This window comes from Pituophis catenifer, unplaced genomic scaffold, assembly GCF_029215685.1.
Source record: "Pituophis catenifer annectens isolate HBS135680 unplaced genomic scaffold, rPitCat1.0.hap2 SCAF_1, whole genome shotgun sequence".
NCBI lineage: Eukaryota > Metazoa > Chordata > Lepidosauria > Squamata > Colubridae > Pituophis > Pituophis catenifer.
Window position 1 is genome coordinate 188698269 of NW_027256881.1, and position 27634 is coordinate 188725902.

Consider the following 27634-nt stretch of genomic DNA (forward strand, 5'->3'; position numbering starts at 1 on the left):
ATAATTCTACTGTATTCTGATTTCACCTGTGGCACCAGCTTCAGCCTAGTGGTAGGAAAATTGCTTTTGTTATTCAGGAGATGGCCGTGGCTTTCTGAGGTGCTGTTCTGCAGATCACCAGATATGAGATTCTGTGAAGCTGGTGTCTAGGAAGTAGAAGGGATTGCTGTTATTGTATTCATTTCCCTGCTGCCTGTTGACTTTCTATCTTGAGCCTTGTTTCCATACCTTGGAAGGTATGTTGAGGGGTGCCACAAGGCAATGTTCTGCCTTCAGTGCTATTTAATAACCTCATGGAATCATTGAGGTGATCATTAAGGACTTTAGAGCTATGTGTCACCTATTTTGAATTTTTTAAAAATAAAGATTTAGAAAATTTAGGTGGTTACCCATCTTAAATAACTAACTCTGTGTCACTAACAACCAATACATGCGAGTGAAACCATGTGATAAAACCCTACAAAAACAAAAAATACAATTAAAGATAATTGTAAAAATAACCACAGAACTGCATAACTAACTTACAAGAAATACTGGTCTTTACTTCCATCATGACCCTAAAGCCAGAACTACAATTAAGAACTTGAAACATTCATTTCTAAGTTTAAATGACAGCAGAGCAAGAGTAGCAACCTGATTGCTAACTGTTAGAAACAGATCTGCAAGGAGAGAGTTCAATTGTCCAAGCCCTTGAGTTTCCTACCAAGAATATTTTCACTGTGATTTAATTGTAAATGGGGCAATGGAGGAGTTTGGGTGTAGTTCTTGATTCCTCATTGCCCTTGCAAACCCAAATCACTGGTATGATTAGGAGCTCCTACTGCAACTTTCAGATGGTATAACATGACACATAGTCTTTCCTAACTACAGTTCTTCATGTGCTGGTAACCCTGGAGACAGTTCTTGTTGCCAATTAGCTACTGAGCCCAGTTCAAAGTTTTGGTTATGACATATAAAGCTATAAACTATTTAGGAGCAGGATAGTATCAGATCACCTTTGTCCTTATAGATCTGGCCAATTACTGACATTATCAGGTAGGTCCTGTTATGTGCACCAGTGCCCACTGAATATCATCTGTAAATAATTGTAGACAAGTGTTCTTTAAGGTGGCTCATGCACATTAAAAGCCATTTCCCCAATAAGTAGGAAGTACTTATCAAACTAATTTCTTCAGCATAAGTACTCAGTGCAAGCCACAGTGATGCTGCATGAATGACATAATCATTCAAAAGATGCAGACAGGAGGAAAGAAAGGTGGAAATGGAGTTTATACGACAAATGTTAGCAAGGTCAAAAATGTGAAAAGGTTCCTGGTCCAAATTGACTTATGTTTGGGAGTAATAGTAAACATAGGATAAGCAGAAAGCTAGATGACAAAATTGTCTACTCTAGACGTAGGAGGGCTAAACAGTGACTTGGAGTAATTCAGCAACTGTCTTAGAATAATCAAGTCTTCTCAAACTGAATCCTTCTTGCTTTTAGACAGTGAATTTATCAGCCATTCCTGAAATTGGTACAAGCTGACGCAGGCCACACTATTTTTAAAAACCTTCAAATAATTCTATATTTATAACACTTCAAAAATGCAGACTGGAACAAGAAATCCATATAAAGTTTAGTACAGATGCCCTAATGCATGAAGTCTACACCAGAGAAACTCTTTGTTTACCAGACTGATGAAGCCTGATAGCAAGTGAGGAAGCAAAACTTAGGCACTAGAGAAATTGCATATACTTGCATATAGATGGGATGCTCCAGTTGGCATAAGATTGACGTATCAAGGAGAAAGATATCGATTAAATACTGTTGAAAAAGCGGAAGAATTTTATCGCAATGTTTTTAAAATTGGCCCAACATCTCCATGTATATTTTCAGCGTCACGAATACAGGAGGGAGATAAAGAAAAGCAAATTGAACAAGAGATTGAAGCCCAGTGGAAGCAGATGGAGGCGGAGCCAATGGAAATACAAGAAACCACAGGGGGCTTTTTGGATGCCCCGCTCTCGGATCATCCTTTAAAGGTTATAGGTGGACCACCTAAAAATACAAGAGAAGTGGCTTTGGATCCTGATCTGATGTCCTACAAAGTTAAAGATCAGCATATAACTCGAACAGCATACAAACGAATTCCAGAAAAACAACAACAGCAGAGGTTTAAACCAGCATAAGGCAAGAAAAGAAGCAGGTTCCACAAAACTAGAAAATTTTAGACCAACATTTCTTTTGAATACGGATTAAAAAAAGTTTTTGTAAAGTTATTAGCCAACAGATCAATGCCAGTTATCCAAGAACTGATTCATGTTTAAGCAGGATTTATAGAAGGCAGATATATGAAAGACAATGTGAGGCAAATCATAGATTTATTGGACTACCTTGAGAAGAATAAACAGATCCCTGCAGTGCTGGTGTTTTAGGATGTGGAGAAGGCCTGTAATTGAGTGAATTGGAACTTTCTATTATAGATTTTAAGAAAGATGCATTATGTGTACGCTGAAGGGAATAGTCATGAGGCAAGAGGACTATGGAACAAGGGCATTTGCAGTTGATCTGGTTGTTACCCTAACATGGTCGATGGAATTAATAATCTAGATGAAAGACTTTACAGAAGATATTATATGGAATATAAATATAAAGTCACTCGGGGGGTTTTTATATATAAAAGTACTCTTCAATGATGGGGCAGATGACAACTAAAGACACTAAATACACTGTTGGAAGAAGGACTTGATGTCATTGTTTAGATTTTATAAATTATTATATATGGCGGACCTGCGGGAAAGTGGGTGAAACAAAATTGATATGGTATATGGTGATAGGCTAGGTTACTGATTGTTTAATACTGGAAAAGGGATGTTATGTTTATTATTGAAGAATGGACTCTGAAGGTGGCCAGTTTTGTAGAAATGGTGAAGTTATCAGCATATATAAAAGACCGGACACAAGAGATTTATGTAAGGGAGTGGAGGACATGGAATAAATACTAAACTAGGAAGTACCAGATAATTTTTAGTTGAATGTTGTGTAGAAAGGTATAGTTTACAGGGGATAGTATACTAGAATGTTAGGAAGAAATGTATACCACACAGGGGGTAGAGTAGATGGGCGGTAAAGTATTATATAATATGATTTGGATTTGGATTTCATCCTGGGGAAGCCATGGGGGGAGGGGAGGGCAAGGGAGGGGTAGGGAGAGAAAGGGGGGGGGGGAAAGGGGAAAAAATTTGTATTTGTAAAACTTTTTCAATAAAAAAAAAAGAAATCTACTTGTATAGAGAAATTCTTTATATTTTTCAGAGTTCTAAAGAGTAAGAAGGCCACTTTAAATTACTGGAAACAATCTGACAGCTAGTAAAACCGATGTCTTGTCAACACAATACATTTTGAATACCTGGTTTTAATATAACCAGAACTTATATAACTGAGCTAGTGACTGCTTCCTCTACATAAACTGGTTTATTCTTTAACTATGCTAGTGAAAGACACTCATATTTCCCACTATCACACTGCTGATTAAGGCATGTGTTCAACCCATATTTCTATGTGGTAAGGATTAATCTTCAATTTGTGTCCACTCATCCATTTCCAAACTGCTTCAAGAATCTACTAAGCAGTTCCATTCCCTCTCTGTGATTACGGTAGATAATGAAAAATATACATCAAACTATGTAATATCTTCATGCTGATGGCATTTCAGCCACATTTGCAAAGAGCGTCTTCTATGGATTCATGTTGGTGCTAAAAAGCAAGAAAACCCAAGATGGAACCTTGAGGCATTTCATAATTATTATTATTATTATTATTAATCAAATTTCTATACCGCCCTACTCCCGAAGGACTCAGGGCGGTGAACAGCCAAGATAAAATACAGATAATCCAAATATTAAAAAAGTCCCTTAAAATTATTAAATATTTCAGCCGAAACACAGATTAAAACACCCAATTTATAATCATCCAATCAGAAACAAGTCACAAGGAGATCATAGTAGATGGTATTCCAAACTAGGGAAAAGCCCAAAAGAATTAAAAAAAAATCATAATCTGTCTCCTGAAGTAAATAATCTACTGGGGCAATCACCAATGCTTCTGTCTAAGTTACCTTTCAGGAAACTGATTAAAATAGTCAAGGTCATTCAAGATTGCTCAGAGACATTACCACCCAAACTTTAACTTTACTAAAAATGGTCAATTTGTTAATAGTGCATGATTCAAGCTTTGCTCACTCATCCCTATGAGCCAATGAGTTCACTGAAATATCCCCAAGTTTTATATTATCTATCTACTAACTTCCTTTGAAAAGCAACTCAGACGACCTCCAAAGATTATACCAGCACAGCTAAACAATGCTCACATTAAGCGTAGACGGTAATGATTAAAAGTCCTCCCTTCTATGAGTCAGCAGCTGCTCTGTTAACTTGGTAGACTGCTGGCAATGAATCTAAACTTCTTTGTATGCTATCCACCTTGTAAGGAAATCCCTGCCTCTTTAGGCGTATTATTGCTTCCTGTTGGGGAAATCCCAAAGAAATGGTTGTTTCTGCCAGCAGCCAAAACAAATTAACAGCTGATTTAAAATCTTATAAGTAGTTTATACTCATGTAGTATAGGACAGTTGAAATTCTACCACTTAATTTTTTGCATTGTCAATTGTGAAAAAGTTCTGGTAAGAAAAACAATTGCATTCTTATTATGGCTTATCGTAATGGTCTGAGTTTGAAAGCCAAACATAAATACACATCCTAAGCCTGCTGCATTTTAAGACTTTCACAACAGGAAGTTTCATACACAGAATTTTGGCAACTTGATCAGAGGGATTTCAGAAAGTCACTCTGACTTAATGTGTTCTCATGTTAGCAGAAATCCACAACTAGTTGCAGACAGTTATAAATTCATATGCTGTCATTGCCACATCAGTTAATCTTTGAGATTCCATGTTTTTAAGGCTCATTTCCCCGTAAGTGTAAAAACAGGTAGTCCTCGACTTACAATAGTTCATTTAGTGACAGCTCAAAGTTACAACGACACTTTAAAAAGTGACTTATGACTGTTTTCATTCTATGAACAAAGTTTAAACGCCTTGCAACTGATTCATATTTATGACGGCTGCAGTGTCCTGGGGTCATGCGATCCCCTTTTGGGACCTTCTGACAGGCAAAGAGAATGGGGAAGCCAGATTCGTTTAACAACAGTGTTATTAACTTAACAATTCCAGTGATTCACTTAACAACTTCGGCATGAAAAGTCGTAAAATGGGGCAAAATTCACTTAACAAATGTTTCACTTAGCAACAAAACCTTTGTGCTCAATTGTGGTTGAAGGTCAAGGACTACCTGTATTTAAAACAGAACTTCAAAAATTGACTTTCATTTATCTCCAAATACAGTAACATTTCACTACATAAATCTCAATACAAAACTGCATAAATCTCAATACAGAAAGCTAGCAATTCTTCAGAGCCACAGCTGAACCTTACGATAAACTAAAGATGAGGGAAACCATCTTTTATAGTAATATTTAAATTTTACAGCTTCGGGAAGAACTTTTCAAAATTAGTTACTTTGAAAATGCACTTCCCCTGCCATCCCTATTCCGGAATGCAAAAAATATGTTTTAGGGCAAGGGTTGTACTATATACCCAATATTGCTGCTGAATTAAAATACCCAGTCTTCCTCACCATCAGTTATGTTTCCAAGGGACTCTGGGAGTTGCAACTCAGAAATATTTAAGTCAGCCAAGGTTTAATATCCTTTACATGGATATTCTGAAGCTGTATGGAAAAACTCCATCTGAAATAAACATAATACACAACACTGTCTGTATATACATGCAAGATGATGCAATGGATTACACAAATGTGGCATTCTTATTATCAACAGGGGAAAAATAGTGAAAACTGAAGGAATCAAAATACCCTATAGAAATAACAAAAGTTTGGATGAAGACTGTAACTAAAAATACCCAGGCATCCTTCAAGCTGACAACATCAAACACACGTAAAGAAGTAGTTTAGAAGTGAAGACATCATGAGAACGAAGAAGATCTTAAAAGCCCAAACTCAGGAGACATGTCTTTCCTTTCCTGAGCAAGTAACATCTGGGGAAATCCTGTCATTAAATCACAGCTGGAATAGTGGGCTGGACTCAAGCAGAACTAAAAGCCATGGATAAGAAGACCACAAAATTAATGACAATGAATCATGCCTTTCATCCATGCAGCTTTGTTGATAGACTCTACTTACCAAGGAAAATAGTTAGGTGTGGAATATTGCAAATACATCAGACAACTGAAGAAGAAAAAAGAGAATTGGAAAATATTTGAAGGATGGTGAAGAAGATGCATTGAAATTGGTACCCACAAAGGCTTACTGAATGTCCGAAAGACCCACAAAAAAGGCCTACAAAAAAAGACCAAATGAAGAATAGGAAAGAGATAGGTAAAGAGATAAATTGCTACTCAAATGTCAAGCAACTCTGATCTTAACCCTAACTATTTTTAAAGCTTTTTTTCTTTTTAATGGAATATTAACAGAACATACCAGGCAGCACTATTGAACTAGTGCATATGATTGCATGAAGAGTTCTCAGACAGATTGTGACATCTTAGGAGGCATCAGCAAACATGAAAGGGTTGTAAATTTGAGGGGTTTGCATATAAACACCAGGATGGTTCTCAGAACTTGTTCCTACTCTGCCTGGACAAGTCGGCTGTTAGCTTGTCTAAGCAAAGCAGAGACAAAAGTTCCAAGCATAGTCTGACAGGGCTCCAATTTTGCCCTTGCAAGTCTCATGGCTTACTCATGGCTTACAATGGCAAGCTGCATTGCTAACTGGATGTGCACCCACGCTGGCTGGATTTTTGAGCAGCTGCGTCAAAAGGAAAACTCAGACTTCAGGGATTACACATAATGAAGCAAATTCATCTTTCTGTTAAAAACAATGGTTTAAAATTGTATGATTTTATTTATTTCCAATGAATAGGTTTTATTTTATAAACATGCAAGGTTCTACCATTGTTGGGTTGGATAGTTAAAATTAAAAAGTGATTTTTAAATGTGGTACAATCATTTTTTGCCCAACACTTCAGTAATAATTGAAGGAGGAGAGATTGACAGAAGTTAATTTATCATTTGAAAATGTCAGAGCGTTAAGAATTTTTAGGAACCCCTTCTTGAATGAGGAGGATATACAAGTGTGTGTGTGTGTGTGTGTGTGTGTGTGTGTGTGTGTGTGTGTTTAAATGAACAAATAAATTAACAAAAATCTAATTCAGGTTGAATTGAAACTTTTCTGATTGCCTCAGTTCTTCTTTTAATTTAAAAGGTGAGGGTGGGGGCTAAGCTGTTTTTGAATTTTGCCATTCTGTCCTCTTTCTATTAGTTAAATTCTGATCCCTCAAGGGTTTCGAAGATTTACACACTATTCTGTTTTGAGTAGTATCAACTTTCAAGCTGAGGAGAGCATAAGTGAGAATTCTGAACAGTTTAAGCCTTCTCTTCTCTAGAGCGAATATACAATCTGGAAAAGTTTGTCTATTTCAGTGGGAGCTTTGGGGAAGGCCAGAAATAGATAGCTCAATAGAGGAAGATTTTCAGCTGAATCAGCTGTTCCTAATCATAGTTTAGCAAAATTGTCTAAATCAGTGTAATCTATCTATCTATCTATCTATCTATCTATCTATCTATCTATCTATCTATCTATCTCAAATTTATATGGCTTCCCATCTCACAAGAACTGACCCTGGGCAGCATACAAAAATTAGAAAAAAAATTTAAAAACAATAACATGTCAGACACAGTCATATTTAAAGAAAGAGACTTAAGCCTTTTGCGGTTTTTATGTTATAAATGTCTTTGCTGAGTCATTATATTTTCTATTTTAATTTGCTGATTATTCCCACAAGAACGTGATGTGAAGATCATGTTGGTAGGAAAACATTTTTATGATGAACTATAAAAAATAGTTCCTGTGGCTACCTTTTCCCTCTGCTCTCAAAACAGTACTAAACCAATCCAAAACACCCACTCTGCATTAGTTCAACCACATTTCTGTCAACTTAATCTACTTCATGATGGGGGAAGAGGGAAGCAACTCTTCACCAATTTCCCCTTCCCCAGACCTCTGGCATACATTTTCTGAATGACTTTTTAAAAGCATCAGCACAATTCCTGAGATGGAGAAAGTTGAAAAGTTGGTGCCCCTTTAAAATTTGCCCACTAAATGGGCAACTAAATGATGCCCACTAAATGGGTCACAGAAATATCTAAGCCTGCCTGCTTGCCTGATGGTGTCATCTCTCCGACAAAGCTGTCTATTGTCAGCATTGTGTCACTGTGATCAACAGTACTCTCAACAGTTCAGTGAGAACTGAGCTGTGTTGCTCCATAAAGGAAACCCTTCTTTTAAAAGCTTATTACGCACAAGTTAAATGGGCATTTGAGCAGTAGAGTTGTTTGTTCTGAATATAGGTATTCAAGAAAAGGGGAGGATTTATATTACATGGGCATCTACTCAACTTCTGTCCACTTAATGACAGGATTCAAACAATACACTCAACCTTAGTGTGCTTAGCTATAGTTTTAGGGGAACTGGGCACAGCACTAAGGAGTTTTGCACAATAGTTTAAACAGCTCTTCTGACACTATGATTCTAAGAAATAAACAGGGTTCTAAGAAATAAACGGGAAAATAAACAATTGTACAAATTACAAAAATTGGGTTCATGTTACAATTAATTTAAGGGGATTGCAGGGATGAATCTTTATTGGGGCCCAAAAATGTGGGGCCTTCTAAAAATGGGCTGTCTCATCAGTCCCTATGTATCTTTTACCTTGTGGTCTGTCTATTGCTGCCACCAATTTCCTGTGCCTGTGTCATTTACTGTTCCTGGAGATGCTTCTGACTCTTTCCATGCACTGCCTGAATGCACAAAAACAAGCGGGCAAGACAAGAAGAGCAAGGCACTGATGTTGGTAGTGGAAAAGCATAAAAGCTTCAGATTTCATCTGACATAATTCCGGACATCTGGTCACCACCCCCAGCCTTAGGCTGCAGTGAGGACTACGCAGGCAGCATGGACTACATGACTGAGATACAGGAACAGTTACAGCTGTTTTGTAGAAGTGTGGAGGATAGAAAGGAAAGAAAATAGTATTTAAAACAATAGTAGTTTCTCTCCCTCTCTCTTTCTGCCAAAGGAATGTCTGTCTTTCTTTAAAAAAAAAAATTCATTTGTTTTAAAAAATAAAAAGTAATCCATATTTAGATTTTGATTCCTTCTCTAGGTACTTTTTAGCTAAGCTATATAAGTATTCTATTTTATATATATACAATATATAATACCTTGGTGGCACAGTGGTTAGAATCAGGGTGGATTTGATTTAAATCACAATTTAAATCATGATTTAAATCACTAGTAAAAAGGCTTGATTTAAATCAACTCGATTTAAATCATAATTTTTAAAGATCAACTGTCATCTCTGCTACTCCTTTGACCCACTTTTGACTCACCGATAGTCCCAGTGTTGCAGAATATACAGCCTCATGCTACATAACTAAGCTCCATTTCATGCTGAATAAACCAAATTATTTATGTATCTTAAATAGAAAACTATCTTACGATAGATTTTTACCCCAAAAGTTTTTTATTAAAATAAATTCGATAAAAATAAAAAGAATCCGATTTAAATAAAAAAAATCCGATTTAAATCCAAAAAAAAATCTGATTTTTTTTTATTTTTTTTAAAAAATCATTGATTTTTATCCACCCTGGTTAGAATGCACTATTGCAGGCTAACTCTGTTCACTGACAGGAGTTCGATCCTGACGGGCTCAAGGTTGACTCAGCCTTCCATCCTTCCGAGGTCGGTAAAATGAGGAGCCAGATTGTTGGGGGCAATATGTTGACTCTGTAAACCGCTTAGAGAGGGCTGTAAAGCACTATGAAGCACTATATAAACCTAAGTGCTATTGCTGTTGGTACTGCTGTCATAACATGAGTATATCTTGTAGTGTTAATCTAGGACTATGTATATCAGATAGTCCTTGAAATATGGTACAGCACTGGACCCTGCAATTTCCTTAAACTGACCATGGTTCATGTGACATGTAATCCCCAAACCAACCAATTATGTTATACTGTAGTTTAGGGCAATATATGAACTTAACCAATTTTTTTTTTTTTGGTGGGGGGGTGGATTATTACATTTTCATGCCAGGTGACATGGCTTTATGTTATGCAGTTAAAAGAGGAAGGTAAGGGGGAATATATTCTGCATTTCTGCATATTCATTTTAGAAGACAATAGAAGGAATAAGTTTTTTTTTTTTTTTTTTTGCTTAACCCAAATAATAAATTGCTATGAACATAAAGGACAAATTTTCAACTGAAACATTTATTAGAAAAAAAATGAAATGCTAGAAATATTCTGAATCAGGGATACTTATTTATTTGACTTTTAAAAAAATGAATGTTTACTTTAATTTTCTTTTTCCTGGTTCTTGGAATATGTCTGATGATGTGGTAACATCATTGAGTCGATGCCAACAGCATCTAGGATCATCCAGGTTAGGGGAAGATAGATGTTAATGGGTAAAATAGACACTTCACCTGGAAAAAGCTTAAAGTATCTCCTACTAGCCACATTTTTGGTGGTAAAATGGTAAAAACAAAAATACCATCTGGTTCCCAAAATGTGGTGGCACCATTTAGAGGTGCACCCAGTTAACAAGGTAAAGGACTTGGTAAAAAATATATGTATTAGTCCAAGTTGGAGGCCCCCATGAATTCCAAATGTGTGCCTAAGCATTTCTATGTCTTTAGGAGGCAAGAAAGTGTTAGCCACCTAAGACTGCTCAAGAAACATGAAAGCTTCTCCGTTTACTGATCTCCAGAGTAGTATAATAACAGAGTTGGAAGGGACCTTGGAGGTCTTCTAGTCCAACGCCCTGTTCAAGCACAAAATCCTATACCTGTGATGGTGAACCTATGGCACGTGTGCCAGAGGTGGCACGCAGAGCCCTCTTTGTGGGCACGCACCGTTGCCAGCTGCTCTTCTGGTGTGTGCTGGCAAGCTGGTCTTTGTGGGTGCTGGAGCGCTGGAAAACAGCCTGAAAACAGCCCAAAAAACGGGCTGTTTTCCAGGCTGTCTTCAGGGCCGTTTTTGGATTCTGGCACTCCGGCACATGCACGTGTGTTCTGGTTTGGGCACTCAGTGCTGAAAGGTTCGCCATCCCTGCCCTATACCATTTCGGACAAATGGTTGTCCAATCTCTTCTTAAAAACCTCCAGTGTTGGAGCATCCTCAAGTTCTTTCCTCTTTCACCTATAAAACAAGCTACAGCATGACTAGTCCTGGATATTACTTACTGTCTGACAACTCCATAAATTGAGACTGGATGAAAGGCCTGCTGGACCTGTTTCTATGTCATAAGATGAGATGAGAGTCGGGGTTCAAAAATAAATGCATATCCCAGAGTGTGGGAGGAGGCTGGCATGAACTGCTTCAGCCAAAAACCCAGCATTAGTTTTATAGTCGTGAAGTAAACCTTCGCCAAACCAATTCTTGAATACAGCTCATCTGTATGAGAATCCACACTGTATATCAGACATTAATACAATTGAGCCGGTCCAGAGGTATTTCACAAGAAGAGTACTCCACTCCTCTACTCACAATAGGATCCCTTATACCACCAGGTTTGAAATTTTGGGCTTGGACAATCTGGAACTGCACCGCCTGCATTCTGATCTAAGTATAGTACACAAAATTGTCTGCTACAACGTCTTATCTGTCAACGACTTCTTCAGCTTCAACCTCACAAACAATCGATACAAACTCAAGGTAAACCACTCCAAATGTGATTGCAGAAAATACAACTTCAGCAACAGAGTGGTCAACGCCTGGAATGCTCTACCTGACTCCATTGTTACATCCTCAAACCCCCACAGCTTCATTATTAAACTGCCTACCATGGACCTCACTCCATTTCTAAGAGGTCCGTAAAGGAGGCGTGCATAAGTGCACCAGTGTGTCTACCGTCCCTGTCCTACTGTCCCCATTTATTTGTATTAATTTTCTTCGTTCATGTCCATGTTCATATTTATACCTGCTATTTTGTACATGTTTGACAAACTAATAAATAAATAAAGTAGAAGATGGACAATCCAAAAACCTAAGGGAGGGATATTAAAATAAGGAGAGATTTTATTCCTTTTAACAGCATACTATTCTTATTTAAAAGAAATAAGGTGCTGGTATATGAGAACAACAATGCAACTGCAACATACAACTGTGCTCTAACCAGCAAGCCTGTTTAAAAATAGCCTAAATCCTCAGATTAGAAATATTAGCTAAGCAAGCCATAGGAAATTCAGCCAACAACTAAGAATACCTGTATCACATCACAACAACTTAAAGCAAAATGAAATAAAACAAAGGGCTCTCCTCATAAAAAATCCTACTAATCATCCCCACATGATTTGTAAAGGCCATTCCACATGCTGGCTTAAAACAAGCTGCAAGAGTTGGGCTTCAGCAGCACAAACAAGTCCATCATTGCAGGTGTCAAGGACAGAAATTGTATTCAACAGAATAATATCTCATAGGATAAACACAGTAGGAGAGGGTGTCCTGCAGGCCATAAGTATCTTCCAACACTCCATTTATGGCTACCCAGCATCCAAGATTATGATACTGAAATTCAGTGGCAAAATGATAAACTTTTAGCAACCTGATTTTTGTTGGGATGGCCAACAAGAATGGAAATGGGATAAAGTCATTTCTTGGAATCAGGTAGCTGTTATTTCCAATGTCCAAAACTGCACCAGGGAAATGTCCAATCCCTTCCAAGTCCAAAACTGCACCAGGGAAATTCAATCATGATGCAGAATTTGGGAGGATTTCTATGGAAATAGGAGCAGCTTACCTCCAAGAATCTTTAAGCTACCCCAAAAACCAAAAAACAGTATCACTGCTCTTCTAGTATTATCACTGCTTCACCTGAAAGTTGAATTAAGGTACATGGTCCCTCAAATGTTTCCTGACCCTGAAATAAAGCAAATTTATCCAACCAGGTACCCTCCAAATAGTCAATCCCAAAATATGTGGACAGATACAGATTTGGAAAAGGTGGAAGAAAGCATGAGAATGGGCTGAATGTAGGAATCCAGAAAAGAAGAGCTACAGAACCAAAGATCCCAAGGCTGCAGGCCACCTAAAATTGTTCTGTTTCATGTAGGAAGAAAACTTTATTCTATACACAGGGAGCAGCTATAATTTTGTTATTTCATGTATGTATTTATTTTAAAATTAATGCCAGGCAAAGTGAGTTTTTGTTCTGACCCTGTCATTTGGTTTAGTGTGAACTATAGCATGCTCTCAAAGTTAAGTTGTGCCTCCTAAATCCTGAGCTATATTAGCCCAGTTTTAGTATATGCTGCTTGGAATTGTGCTTGTGAGATGGTGGGTTATATAAATTTGATAAATAAATATAATATGCGTAGCATCACACTAAACTGAATAGATTATAATCAAATCACAACTGGCTTAATACAATCAATAAACAGAAAAAAAACTATTTTAACTTCATAAGGATTCTAATAATTTGCTTTCTAAAATCTAATTTCTTCAGCATTCCTTAATTGTGCTAAACCTATGTTCATTTCCAACCAGGAATACAATGCAATATTATATATCTTTATAACATGGGTCTCACAGGTTGTGTGTGTGCATGTGTGCGTGTGTGTTGTATGTGTGTCAAAATCTGCAACAGAGAGGGTGTGGTAGTGTTGCTGCATGTACAAAAAAAGACAGGGCTTTGATTGTGATATAGCGCCCACCTTTTTGTAGATTTTGATCCCTTCCCAAAGATGCTATTGGTTGGAGCAGGCCATTTGCAGCAGGCCATTTTGCTTCAAATTTGCACTGTTCATTTTCAAACAAGCAACATCAGCGCTAGAAATGGAGGAAAAGTACATTCTCACCCTCCCCTTTTCTACTCATGAAGGATTTGAGCATTAAAAACATTAATCTCTCTGACTCAGTAACTAGGGGTGAGGAATTCTTCCTTTTCCAGTTGCAAATATTTTGGTTGGAAGGCTTGGAAAACACTGTATCCAAAACAGAGCAATCCTTTGAACAAAAACATGTAAAAACAGATCTTTATTGGGGTAGGGGTGGGGAAGTCTGGCTTAGAGTCTTTAAGGAGAGCAGAAACATCCTTGTACCTTTTTCTGAACTCCATATGAGTCTTTCTCCATTCCTAAGACTCTGAAAACTGCCTAACATAAAGTAGGGAGGAAGGATTAAGAGAATTTGGAGATTTCATTATACAATATATTTCCTGTGGAACAATTTCATGAAGTCAGATTCTGATTGACTGATAGAAAAATCTTCCTAAGAGTAAGAAAAGCAGAACCAATCATTCAGAGGTTCATCACCTTAAACTGGCTGTATCCAAATAAAAGCTACACGGCCCTCTTTTAGGGATGCTTTTTCTCTGATTGCTGCCCTGAGCAAAGTGTTGGACATAGTGACCTAACTGGTCCTTCCAACTATAGGGTTTGAACCAGTGGTGACATCTAAAATTTGTTACTACCGGTTCTGTGGGCGTGGCTTGGTGTGGGGGGGGGTAATGTGACTGGGTGGGCGTAGTCAAATTTTTTTTTTTACTTTTGAAACCATTTTTTCTACAACCTCTTCAGCAAAGAGATTTTTTAAAAACCCTCTGACGATCAGGCAACTCAGCTTGGATCGTCAGAGCCATTTAAAAGAAAAAAAGCCTCTGATGATCGCGCGGCTCAGCTGGGCATGGGGGGGTGGCAGGGATTTTTGCTACCGGTTTTCTGAACCACCCACCTCCATCGCTACCGGATCGGGTGATCCGGTCCAAACCGGGAGCATTTCATCCCTGGTTTGAACGTTCAGGAGGTAACACCTATCCTTGGTTTCTAAATTAGGCTAAATCCCTTTCCCCCTTCTCTTGGACATTGTAAGCATAGTTATTTCGTCTTATGTCTGTTTTGTGTTTATTACTCTTTCTTTTTATTCTGAATGTCCATATTTAATTTTTGTAAACCACATGAAAACTAATGCAAACCAAAGGACAATCTATCATAAATAAGATAGTGGCAATTAAATGCACCGGGTTATGCTAGTATTTCCCATACAGGCAAAAGGAATGTGAATCTATACATGTCTCTAAATATTCAATGCACAATTAGTGAACATGGCTTATACACGTTATATATTTATTGTCTGTAACTTCAGCCCAAGCAGACAGGCAACATCAGTTCATATGGGTTATAATAAGTAGTTGGGTTTGGCGATCTCTTTTAACTTGGCTTATGTACAGTGTAATTTTTCATCACAGGCCTAAACTTGTTCCTTTACATAACATAAATTCCCATTTATTTCTTCTAAGAGTAATTCTATCTCCTGGGATTACAGGATTCTTTAATGACTGCCAGAAAACACCCTAGATCAGAGGAATGCAAAAATGGTCAGACCTGGTCTAGATGCCACCCAATAGATTCATGGCCTTGTGCAGTCCACATCCACTTGGCTGCCTATCACAAAAATCTAATCTCTGTGTGTTTTGAAACAAAATATGCAATAAGATTCTTCAGTTTCAAAGTGACTTATACCATAAAAGCCTCTTCCCAGCAAAGGTGCCATTATTTGATGCCAATGCCATAAAGTAGTCAAAACAAGGAATCTTGTTTAAAGTGTTTCTCATCAGCACCAAATATTTAACGAGTGGTACAAATGCTTTCATCTTTGCAATTTAGTCAGATCTCAATGGATAAAAACATATCTTAAAAGATTAAAGAGTACCTCTAGCATCAAATATGATTGGCTGACAGTTTTGATTGGAATTCCAGTTACACTTGAGCACCTGGCCTCCTTCTACAATCCCAGGCTGAGTAGTGTTGGCTTTTGGAGCACCCACAAGGAGAAACATCCTGCAGGGAGAAACAATGAATGAGAAATCTGAACATTTTACTTGAAGCAGGCTACTCTGAGGTATGACCTAGTAGGTGCCTCGTGTAAATGCAAAAATAATAGTAAAAAGAGGAAGAAAGCAAATGTAACAAAAGGACCAAAACACTAAAGGCCACTTTATAAGAGGAAATAAAGAAGGAGTTAGCATTTCTGACTGCCTATTTTCCTCCATACAAGCAGATCTGCTGCCTGCATGACTTCACCTCCAGTTGATGTATTCTAGCACGTCATTGTAATTCACCAGCTGCATCTGCAAACCCAGCCCAATAGAGATTTGTTAAGTATCCTGTTTTGCTGCTTGACCGAGGGTTAAACTAGATGCTCAGATAAATTACATATCACTATTTTCCTTGATTTTCTCGTGAAAAGACTCTTGATACTCATTTGATTGGGACTCTCATGGGCAGGGAGGAAGGCTCCCATCGCCTTTTAGCCTCCTGCTTTTCATTTTAAACTTCAATTCTCTCCTGAGGATTTTGGATATGCCAGAACTGCATGTTTATCCCAAAAGACTTTCCATGCCACCATAAGTGACATCAAGAAGTAGGAATTAGTAGTTGTTAGAAAACATAAGTTCGCCATTTATACTATGCTTCCCCCAACCTGTGAAACCCCAAAAAGAGAACAGAAGATGAAAGAAGAATTGTAGGTTTTAAATATCGAATGCATAGGACAAAGAATACTTGTCAACTATTTCAGATGCAACATGCAAATTTTTTAAAAATATATATGCAGATCACACCCTTTAAACTGGAATGCTAGAATGCCTAATAACTGCAGCTGACCTCAATTCCACAGTAAGTAATAAATGGCTAGGATCTAGGAGATCTGTGTAACTGCTTTGTGTATTGACCACATGCTAAATGTTGAGATGTAAGTATAAACAGGTATAGTATAAAGCCCCTCTTCCTCTTACAGTACATGATATCTAAAAATCCCTAAGTGATTGATCTTTCTAATGTAACATTTGGCTCAGTTGTGACTTATTCAGTACATATACGCCTTCCAAACAAATGGAAATTAATTCCCAGAAGTCTTAGTACTAGCCAGGCTAGCTAGGAAATATTAGCAGCACAAATTGGCTCCATGTTCCTGACGACAGCAATTTAATAAAATTGATCTGCAAGACTATGAAAGAAAGGAGGCACCAAGGAGAATTTTACCTGATTGTTAGGTCATTTGGAAAAACAAAATATTTCCATGAGCCATATTTGAGTAAGCAACTGGTATTATCTTAAGTAGCTTTGTAACCTCGTAAGAACTAAATTTTATTGAATTTGACATATTAAAGTTGTCTAGCCTCTTCACCCAGAAAACTACACTTAAACTCAAACAAAAATAAAATACTGGCAACTATTAGCTTAAACCATGCTCTTTATGCTGAGGGAAAGCTTATCTGGTGTTTTCCCTCTCAAATATTATAAAACATTAGTATATTTTCCTTAATTCACAGTGCTATTTTCCACAATATTCCACATAAATATTCCAGCCATTAACCCATATATAATTTTAATATTTTGTTTCTAATATTTTGTTTGAGACCAGGTTATAATAGTTTAAAATAGAAAAATTAAAAAAAAAGGAAATATGTGCCTTTAAATCAATTTTGACTGCCTGGACACATTCCTTCTTACTAAGGTTGAGAGAAAATGACTGGCTCAAGATCACCCAGCTAGCCTGTGTCTAAGGTAAGACTAAAACTCATAGTGTCCGTCAGGCTCAAGGAACCAAGAATGACAGGGTGATTTTCTCAAATGAGTTTCTTTATTGCTGCTTGCTCATAAACAGGAATCTTTCCAAATTAAAGTACTCTTAATGTATGGGTTGGACAGCTGCATGCTGATGGTGTAGGATAAATTAAGAGACTGTGGCATATATTAATATAAGAGGGCCATAATATATATAAGAGGGCCATAATATATATATATTTAATATATAAATTAATATAAGAGGCCCAACAAGAATGGGTTTTTTTTTCTTTCCTTTTCTCAAGAATCTGAGGAAGAAAGATATTTCATTGATATCATTTCTGTTACTGTTTTTGAAAATGATATCTGTGCTGCTACCAAATGCTCATTAGTACTATTTTTTTTCTTTACTATATTTTACTTTAAGATATGTTTATCCATCCCTTAGGAACACAGAGCAGATTTTAAATATATCTTTATTTCTCACTATCTTAGAATAAATTTTTAAAGAGGTTTTGAAAATCTAAGCGGCTTCTTCTGTGAACTTGGAATAATGGTATCTAAATTAGTGTTTCTTAAATGTTTTTCCTCTCAGGACTACTGTCTACTGTTAAAAATTATGGAGAAACCCAAAGAGCTTATGCTTTATATATTTCATATTATAAATTAAAACTAATGCTGCTACCATTTCTCACTATTGCTTGATAGATTAGTTAATATTGCATTATTTCGCAACATGGGCTGCAAAATAATTTTGATTTTGAGGAACACTGAGAGAGTCTTCGGAGATCTCTAATGTCATAAGACCATACTTTAAGAAACAGAGTCCTAAAAAATGCTGAATATAAAAAACTGAAAACGTGGCTTCTATGCGTGCAACTACCAAAAGAATTTCAGCCATACGTGTATCTTGCTTCTTTGGACTTCTGCCTTATCATAAATCTTGATTGTTGCATTTTTTAAATGTCTTGGTGAAAACTTGCTGGTATCACTGAGGGAATATTATGAGCTACCCGCTGAAGACAAAGCAATTCCTTCAAAATAAAAGAAAAGCTAAAAAGTTGATAAGTATGATTGGTTATATCCGGTGTCAGCAACTTGCGGCTCCGGAGCTCCATGCAGCTTCTTTGGACTCTCTGCTATGGCAGAAGCTCCCTGTCAGGTGATCCCACTACTGGCTGGCTCCGCTTCTCGCCCTCCCCTCCCAGTCACTCCTCGCCTGGCCTGAGAAGGTAAGGCTGGACGGTGGGGGATGGAGAAGCGGCCGGGGCAAAGACAGAGAGATACAGAGAGAGGGGGAGAGAGAGGGGGAGAGAGGGAGGGAAAAAGAAATGTCAAAAGGGTTTTGTGGTTCCCGGTGTTTTTTAACAACCAATTCTCTGCCCTAATGACTGGGTAGTCGTGGCTGGGAAGGAGAGGTCATGTGACTGGTAGAAGTGAGTGACGTTGAGTTGGCCATGCCCACCCATGTTTTGTGGCTCCCAGTGTTTTCTTTTCTGTGGGAAATGGCCCAAATGGCTCTTTGAGTGTTTAAGGTTGCAGACCCCTGGGTTATACAGTCAGATATTAAAAGGGATAATGTTCTGGTGAACTTCATATGTTTAGAAGTATCTCCCATGTATCTTAGGAAAGACTGAGTCAGTTGAGAGTGGGACGATCATAGTACAGACTGCATGTTGTCTGGTGTTATGAAATGCTGACTGAATGTGGGAAGAGGGTGTTACAAAGCAGCAGCCAGAACTAAAGGGAGATAAGAAACATGAATTTGAGATGGGCAGCTGTATAAATCCAAAAATTGCATAAATCCAATAATTTAATAAATAAAATCCTGAACCACATTTGCTTCTATTATTTATTATAGTGGTACAGTGTAATGCCTCTAGCCATTAAAAAAAAAAAAAGAGCACAGTGGATTTAAATTGCAATTTTCAGTCAAAGCAATCTCTTGCAGGGTGATAGTTAGACTTATAGGAAGGACCAGCCCTTGCTATTACATTTTTTTTTTTCTTAAAACAGTGAACTGACTTTAATGAGCTTGGGAGCTATCCTAAATGTTCAGTATGATGAATGGCTGGAGATTATGACCAACTTTCAGATACTTAGCTGTTCCTAGCCTACCTAGGAGGCTTTTTTTAAGCAACAGCAACACCAGGAATTCCTAATGCTGGAAAAAACCATGGAGTACACATCTTGTTTTATATTCTCATCCTTCGGTAACTTTAACTAATTAATCAACAAAGGCTAAACGCTAAGGATCGCCAACGTGATCGCCAACATCCGATGACTGATACGGCACAAGAAGAAGAAGAAAAGCCAAGGAAAATGCCCAGAGCAAGTAAAAGTAAATGAAACTAAGGCTTGGGCTACTGCCAAGTATTTCATAAGTAAAGGACTTCTTTCAATCCAAACAACCATGTTGTTATCATAAAGCAATGAGCAGTGGCTGTGATGCCTCAGACAACAAAGCTTTGATGTTACTGTAGGAGTGAACCGCAAGACAAAATTCACCAGTCAATTCCGCTGCATAATCTGCCAAGCCAAACATATTCCACAATGGTCTGCCAGGTATTGGCCACTCCCCTGGCTTTGCTGTCTCAAGTGCAAAATTAAAACAACAGAAATTCTCACAAGCCCTTGTTTATATTGTATTATACTGTGCTGATGAGGTTTCATTGGTTTATATCTCAATCTAGTTACTGTGATTTTATAACCCATTATTTAAGGCATAGCATTAGCTATGAAACCCAGCCCACTGAGGCTTAGTAAACAATGGTTTGCCATATGTCCATCAACATAAGGCCTGCTAAACTGAAGCTCTCTTCCAACATCTATGCAGGAGTCTCCAGTGAGTCAAAATCAAGAAAATGAAAAGCCTCTCAACATGCTACCAAACACCAATTTATCAAATTTTTAAAACTCCACTGCTAAACAAAGAAACTGGTGCTACTCCTTTCCAGTGGCCTTGTATTTTCAGGGAAACAATAACAACAACAACCTTCATTGAACATATTTGATTTTGACAAAGTGGCTTTACACAAAATCCTAAAGAAATTTTAACTCTAAAATTAGTCAATCAGGCAATTAATATAGCAGAAAAGCTACTGCTAACCATAAAAACTCACCTAAAAGCTGACCCAGCCATTAAAGTTAATCATAGACTTCTTGTCCAAAATATAATGCAGACTTTACCTTTCACTAGATAAATTATACTACAGAATTACCATAATCCATAAATACATTTAAAAAAAATATTTTAATATGGCACTATTTATATTTGACAAATCTATGCTAGCATTTATTCATCAGTACATTTTAAGTCTTAAGTTTCCTGCATTTTCCTTCCCTCCTTCTGCAGTTGTGAAGAATTCACCTTTTCCCAGGATTTTTCAAAGATAGTAAAAGAACTGAGAATGCTTCAGCAATTATTTACATAAATTCCTAGTATATTCTATTCCATGCAGCTAAAGCCCAGTTCAAATCAAATTTATTAGATAACATTTAAAACTGCACAGTTAGCAGTCCTATAACTATGTATACAAACTACAAGTAGGATTAAATTTATTACACAGAACTCTGACACTTTACAGGACTAAAACCTAAAAGGAATTTTAATGTAAATAAAATCCTGTTTGAACAACATTAAATCAGAAGTGCACATCATGAGATGTGGCTCCAAATAAGCACTTCCCACACATATCACTTAAATGAAGCTTCCAGAAAAAGATTCTTTGTGTTTGCAATGGCTTTCATGTAACCCAGTCTATGCTAATGCAGGACCTGGGGGTTCCAGGAGAAGTTAACACCCAAAGAACTAAAATTTTGTGGAATTCCATTAAATTCCTTTTACTGTTAGGCCCTGGAAAATTGTTTCATGGAATTTGCTCAGAGCTGTTATGGTGCAAGTTGTTTTATGAGCTTTCCTCTTTATTAATCTTAAATTTGTTGCATCATTTTACAATATGTTCATGCATACTTTATATCATGATTGAATATGGTGTAGTGGTTAAGGCTTCAGGCTAAAACCATGAAACTGTAAATTCTAGTCCTGTCTTAAACATCAGGCAACTGGGCGACTTTGGGCCAGTTACTCTTTTTTAGCCCTAGAAAGAGGAAAGGGCAAACTGCTTATTTTTATTTATTTTATTTTTTATTTTATTTTGAATTTGTATACCGCCCTTCTCCCTGAGGACTCAGGGCGGTGAACAGCCAAATAAAAACATCAAATACAAATATTAAAATACAGTTAAAAAATATATATAGATTTGGCCCCATTAATTAAAACGATAAACAAAACAAAACAATTAAAAATCCCTAAAAAGAATTAGGCCAGCCCGGCTTGTTGGAAAAAGAAAGTTTTAAGGGCACGGTGGAAGGCACTGAGGTCATGGATTCTCCTTATCTCAGGGGGCAACTGATTCCAGAGGGTGGGTGCCCCCACAGAGAAGGCCCTCCCCCTGGGGGTCACCAGCCTGCATTGTTTGGCTGATGGCACCCCGAGGAGGCCCTCTCTGTGGGAGCGCACGGGTCGGTGGGAGGTCGTCGGTGGCAGTAGGCGGTCTCGAAGATAGCTAGGCCCTATGCCATGGAGCGCTTTAAAGGTGATAACCAACACCTTGAAGCACACCCGGAAGACCACCGGGAGCCAGTGCAGTTCACGCAGGAGCGGTGTTACATGGGAGCGCCACGCTGCTCCCGTCACTACCTGTGCTGCTGCGTTCTGGATCAGTTGGAGCCTCCGGGTGCTCTTCAAGGGGAGCCCCATGTAGAGAACGTTGCAGTAATCAAGGCGAGAGGTTACGAGGGCATGAGTGACTGTGCACAGGGAATCCCGATCAAGAAAGGGCCGCAACTGGTGGATCAGGCGAACCTGATAAAAGGTCCCCCTGGTTACAGCCGTCAGATGTTCCTCCAAGGACAGCTGCGTATCCAGGAGGACTCCCAGATTGCGAGCCCTTTCTGTGGGGGCCAAAGACTCGCCCCCAATAGTCAGTGATGGAGTCAACTGACCATATCGGGATGCCGGGAACCACAGCCACTCAGTTTTGGAAGGGTTGAGCTTGAGCCTGTTCCTCCCCATCCAGATCCGTACAGCCTCCAGGCACTGGGACATCACTTCAAGGGCATCGTTGGGGTGGCCTGGGGTGGAGATGTACAGCTGAGTGTCATCAGCGTACTGATGGTATCTCACCCCAAAGCCACGGATGATCTCGCCCAGCGGCTTCACATAAATGTTGAACAGGAGGGGCGAGAGGACCGACCCTGAGGCACTCCACATATAAGAGGCCTCGAGGTCGACCTCTGCCCCCCTGCCAACACGAACTGTGACCGGTCGGAAAGGAGGAAAACCACCATAACACGGTGCCCCCATCCCCAACTCTTCCAACCGGTGCAGCATGATACCATGGTCGATGGTATCAAAAGCCGCTGAGAGGTCTAACAGGACCAGAACAGAGGAGCAACCCCTATCCCGAGCCCTCCAGAGATCATCAACCAACGCGACCAATGCCGTTTCCGTGCTGTGCCCAGGCCTGAAACCAGACTGGAATGGATCCAGATAGGATGTTTCCTCCAGGAATTGCTTCTGAATTCTTCCAGAAAAAATTGCAGGGACGTGACCATGCACAGTCACCAAGAATCAAAAAGAAAAAAGAAAAAAGAAAAGGAAAGAAAAGGAAAAAGAAAAAAAAGTTGTATGGTATATTTTAAAACATGCACTATTGAGATCTTCAGTTTATTATTATTAATTAATAATTAAGGTTATTAATAATATTACTATTATTATTAAATTATTAAAGGAAGATTATTAATGTCAATTGTATTTAAATTAGTTACCAAAAATATCATTTTTTTTTAAATTTTATTAAAAAACTCTTGGGGCAGCTCTATTTCTTTCTCTTAACAGTTACTGCTTGCATTTTCGTATTTAAAGCTAAAAGGAGCTGTTACATTTATCTTTTTTTAAAAGGTTTTATTTTAGTTATCTCTCGTGTGATCTCTCTCATAAAGATGGAAAAATGGCTGATTTCACTTGCTGCATCCCTTGACATTATAGGCCGAAGAAAAGGTGCTATAGGAATTAATGTTTTATTAATTCAACTGCCAGTCTGGCAGTCCAGGTTTGGGGAATCAGTTCTCTTATATACACTGGGTTTAGGATGAAATGCCAGGTGAGGTGCCTTCTTGAAAGCAATGATGGAAGCAGGCAATATGAAGGTCCGACAAGGTAATATTTCTATATTACTGGCTCAGTCATGCCGCTACACTAGCTGTTCCAAAACTAAGATTATCCCGTAATGTAAACTAACGATCAGTACTGTATATAGAATCCCATATTTTCCAATGAAATCATGGACCATTAAGTGCAGGTATTAATACTAAACCCTTAAAAAGATGTCCCTGTGAAATACATGTAATATTATATAAAAGTGTACATAAAATAATGTAAAAGAATAAAACAGCAAGATCTTTTATAATATAAATCAAGCTCAGAGTAAAAAAATCATATTATCTTTATCTTACTAAGAAAAAAAAAGAAGCTAAAAGAAGATCTGGACCATTTTCTTTCTTTTGTTCTTTTCCTTTGAACACAAGTTCAAATTTACAGACTAAGAAAATTTGTATAAGTCTTCATACTAAGATACACAAAGGAACAAGAACAAGATCCAAAACCCCAATCCTTAAACTTGCCAAAATTGTTACTGACATCAAACAGAATTATGCCTAATTTACTGTACTTTATAGAATAAGCAGGCATTATACCAAGTTTGTAAATCGATTAAATGAAATGGAAATATCTGGGTCTATTCTAACAGTCAGGGTGGATAAAAATTGATGATTTTTTTTTTTAAATGATTTTTAAAAATTTTAATCATATTTACTTTTGGAGTAAAAAAATCTATCTAATTATAGTTTTCTATTTAAGATACATTAATAATTTAGTTTATTCAGCATGAAATTGAGCTTAGTTATGTAGCATGAGGCTGTACATTCTGCAATATTTACATTTTTAGTAAACTCATTCAATGAATCCAAGATCTGCAAGCTGAGATTATATGCACTCTAAATAGGAAACCTTCATTTTGTTTGCAAATAAAGATTCTAACTATCAGCAAGAATGAGTCCTTACATTTAAAGAGCACCTGTCATTTCAAATCCATCATGGTAGTGCCTGTTAGTGAGCATCCACTCACTGAATGGGACTGTTGGTGAGTCAACAGCGGGTCAGAGGAGGAGCTGCTGCGGGACAGAGATGACAGTTGTTCTTTAAAAATTATGATTTAAACCGAGTTGATTTAAGTCAAGCCTTTTTACTAGTGATTTAAATCATGATTTAAATTATGATTTAAACTGACTTGATTTAAATCAAATCCACCCTGCTAAGAGTACAATCCTATATATGTTCATTCATGTGAAAGTTCATTGAATTACAGATATGTGAAAACAGGATTACAACAGCAGGAACTGTATGTATCTAACAAGACCAAATATAACTTTTGGGTGGGAAACAAATAAGGTATAACAATGTATTCAGTGGTCAGTATAAGAGCATTAAAATACACAAAAAGTAACTTTCCTAATACACATCTAAGAAGAATGTTACAATTGCAATAGAGACATAATTAAAGCATCTTAAAAGAACTCAAGATAAATAAAGCCCAATCTATGCTATAATGCTTATTTTTCTATTTTTGATGTTTTCATAAGGAGTAAAAATACATAAATGAATAGTATACTATCCAGAGAATGTTAGTATTAGAATATACATAAATATACAGGTAGTCCTTAACTTACAACCACCACTGAACCCAAAATTTCTGTTGCTAAGTAAGATGTTTGTTAAGTAATTTATGCCCGTTTTACAAACTTTCTTGTCACACTTGGTAAGTGAATCACTGCAGTTGTCAAGTTAGTAACATGGTTGTTAAGTGAATCTGGCTTCCCCATTGACTTTGCTTGTCAGGAAGTCGGTCACATGATCTTGGGACACTGCAACCATCATAAATATGAAAGAGTTGCCTAACATCTGAATTTTGAACACATGACCATGGGGATGTTGCAATGGTCATGTGAAAAATGGTCATGTCACTTTTCAATGCCGTTGTAACTTTGAACGGCCATTATACAAAGTGTTACAAGTCGAGAACTAAATGTATACATAATTTTATAACATAAACCGATGGAAATCTACTGAGAAGATAAATTCACTGCATTTAATAGTGTTCAGATTAGGGTGGAATCCATTACTGGTTTATAATCTTGAATACAGTAATTGAGATTCACATCAAAGAGGAATATAGCCTTAACTGACTTTAATGAGATATATTATACCATAATAATGCTCTCACTAGGTTTATTATACAGTTGCAGCTGTATTTTAAAACAATTTAATGATGCACTCTGATGCTTTGTAAGCCATTTCAAATAAATGTTTTTCAGAAAAATAAAACAAGGATTTTCATATAACTATAAATAAATACTTATTTAATTATATAACATTCCAGATCATCGGATATTCATATTTCTAAATGTGTTACATATATTGTAGTAATCCTGCCAGGAGTTCTTGGGTAGTCAGCAGTAAAACTAGTTTGATAAATAAAACAAGAAACAATCAGAATAGAGCAGAAGCAGTTAGGGGACAAACTACAGTACTCAATGTTTAGGAGGCCAAATGCTATAGCAACCAACACGATGTCACCTCACTACTGGATGGAGGCAGAAATTTCCAGATATCATTTTCTATAGTTTTATGGATTTTTTCAATGATTTTTTAAAAAGGTATTTAAAGGTTTGGCTAACTTATGAGGTCATTTACACACTTCTCTTTTTCCATTTCCTGCAGCAAATAATAAGAAATTCTACTCTTTTGATTTGGAAATACAATTTCTGAGGCCAAACAAGGTGCATTCAAGAGCTAGATATTTTATTTGTTTGTTTGTTTGTTTGTTTATATGCTGCCCATCTCACAGAAATGTGAATCTGGGCAATGTACAATGTATAGATATGGCCCCATATCCCCACAATGGGGATGCTGGTCTTTACAGCTTTTACTGAAGGATTGGCTTGTGCTTTTTGGATTGTTTTAAACCAGGGGTGAAATGCTCCTGGTTCAGTCCAGTTCGCCTGAACTGGTAGTAAAAATGCTTTAAAAAAGTAAAAAAAAAAAAAAAAGGCTCCGACAATCACAGCTATGGCGCGCGATCGTCACAGCCTATTTTTACCTTTTAAAAGCATTTTTTTACAACCTACTCGGGTGAATAGATTGTAAAAAATGCTTTTTAAAAGTAAAAAAAAGGCTCCGAAGATCACGCACCACAGCTGATCACAACCTCCCCCGTGCACTATTCTACTTACCCCATGCCTCCTTTTGATGTGCACTGTACGCACGCACCTCACATTTGGTGCGTGGTGGGCACTGCGCATGCACATGTGCGTTTGGTGCACAGCACACATGCGCAACCAGTGAACCAGTAGTAAACCGGTTCAGATTTCACCACTGTTTTAAACCCTTTCACAATACAGTGTATCATGTCAAAAATTAGGGAGAAAATATTGACCAGATTACCTTAGTGAATCTGGCTGCCAAAATTAAACAACCACAAGAAAAAGCAAAAATGTTACCCTGGAAACAGCAAAACCTTCAGAATTTTTTTTTTACTAGACATGCCTTTGTTAGAACAAGCCAAAAGGTCACAAACAGCATGCAAGCTTTTGAGTTCTCTAGACTCCATTGGGATTGGGAAAGAAGCAAAGACATTCTAACATGACCAGTGAAATTGATTGGACAGCTCATCTCAGAGCACCTCTGAACTACTAGTGAAGGCACTGGTTAATTGCTTCATTTATATTTCTACCACCAGGAACAAGAGCAGGGCCAGACATTTTCTGCTTCTGGAGGAAAAAGCTGATCCCTTCCTTTGACGCCACTTTATATAAATAAGCCAACTGGAAC

The 27634-nt window shown here is 37.5% G+C and overlaps 1 protein-coding gene across 1 annotated transcript in view; it reads right to left on the reverse strand.

The window, feature by feature from the left end:
* The window catches only part of ITGAV (integrin subunit alpha V), an 89110-nt gene that overhangs the window by 57607 nt on the left and 3869 nt on the right, over positions 1-27634 (reverse strand). The window contains exon 2 of the mRNA XM_070941900.1: positions 15827-15954. Within this exon, the coding sequence (XP_070798001.1) occupies positions 15827-15954 (128 nt within the window). The remainder of the gene's footprint in view (positions 1-15826; positions 15955-27634) is intronic.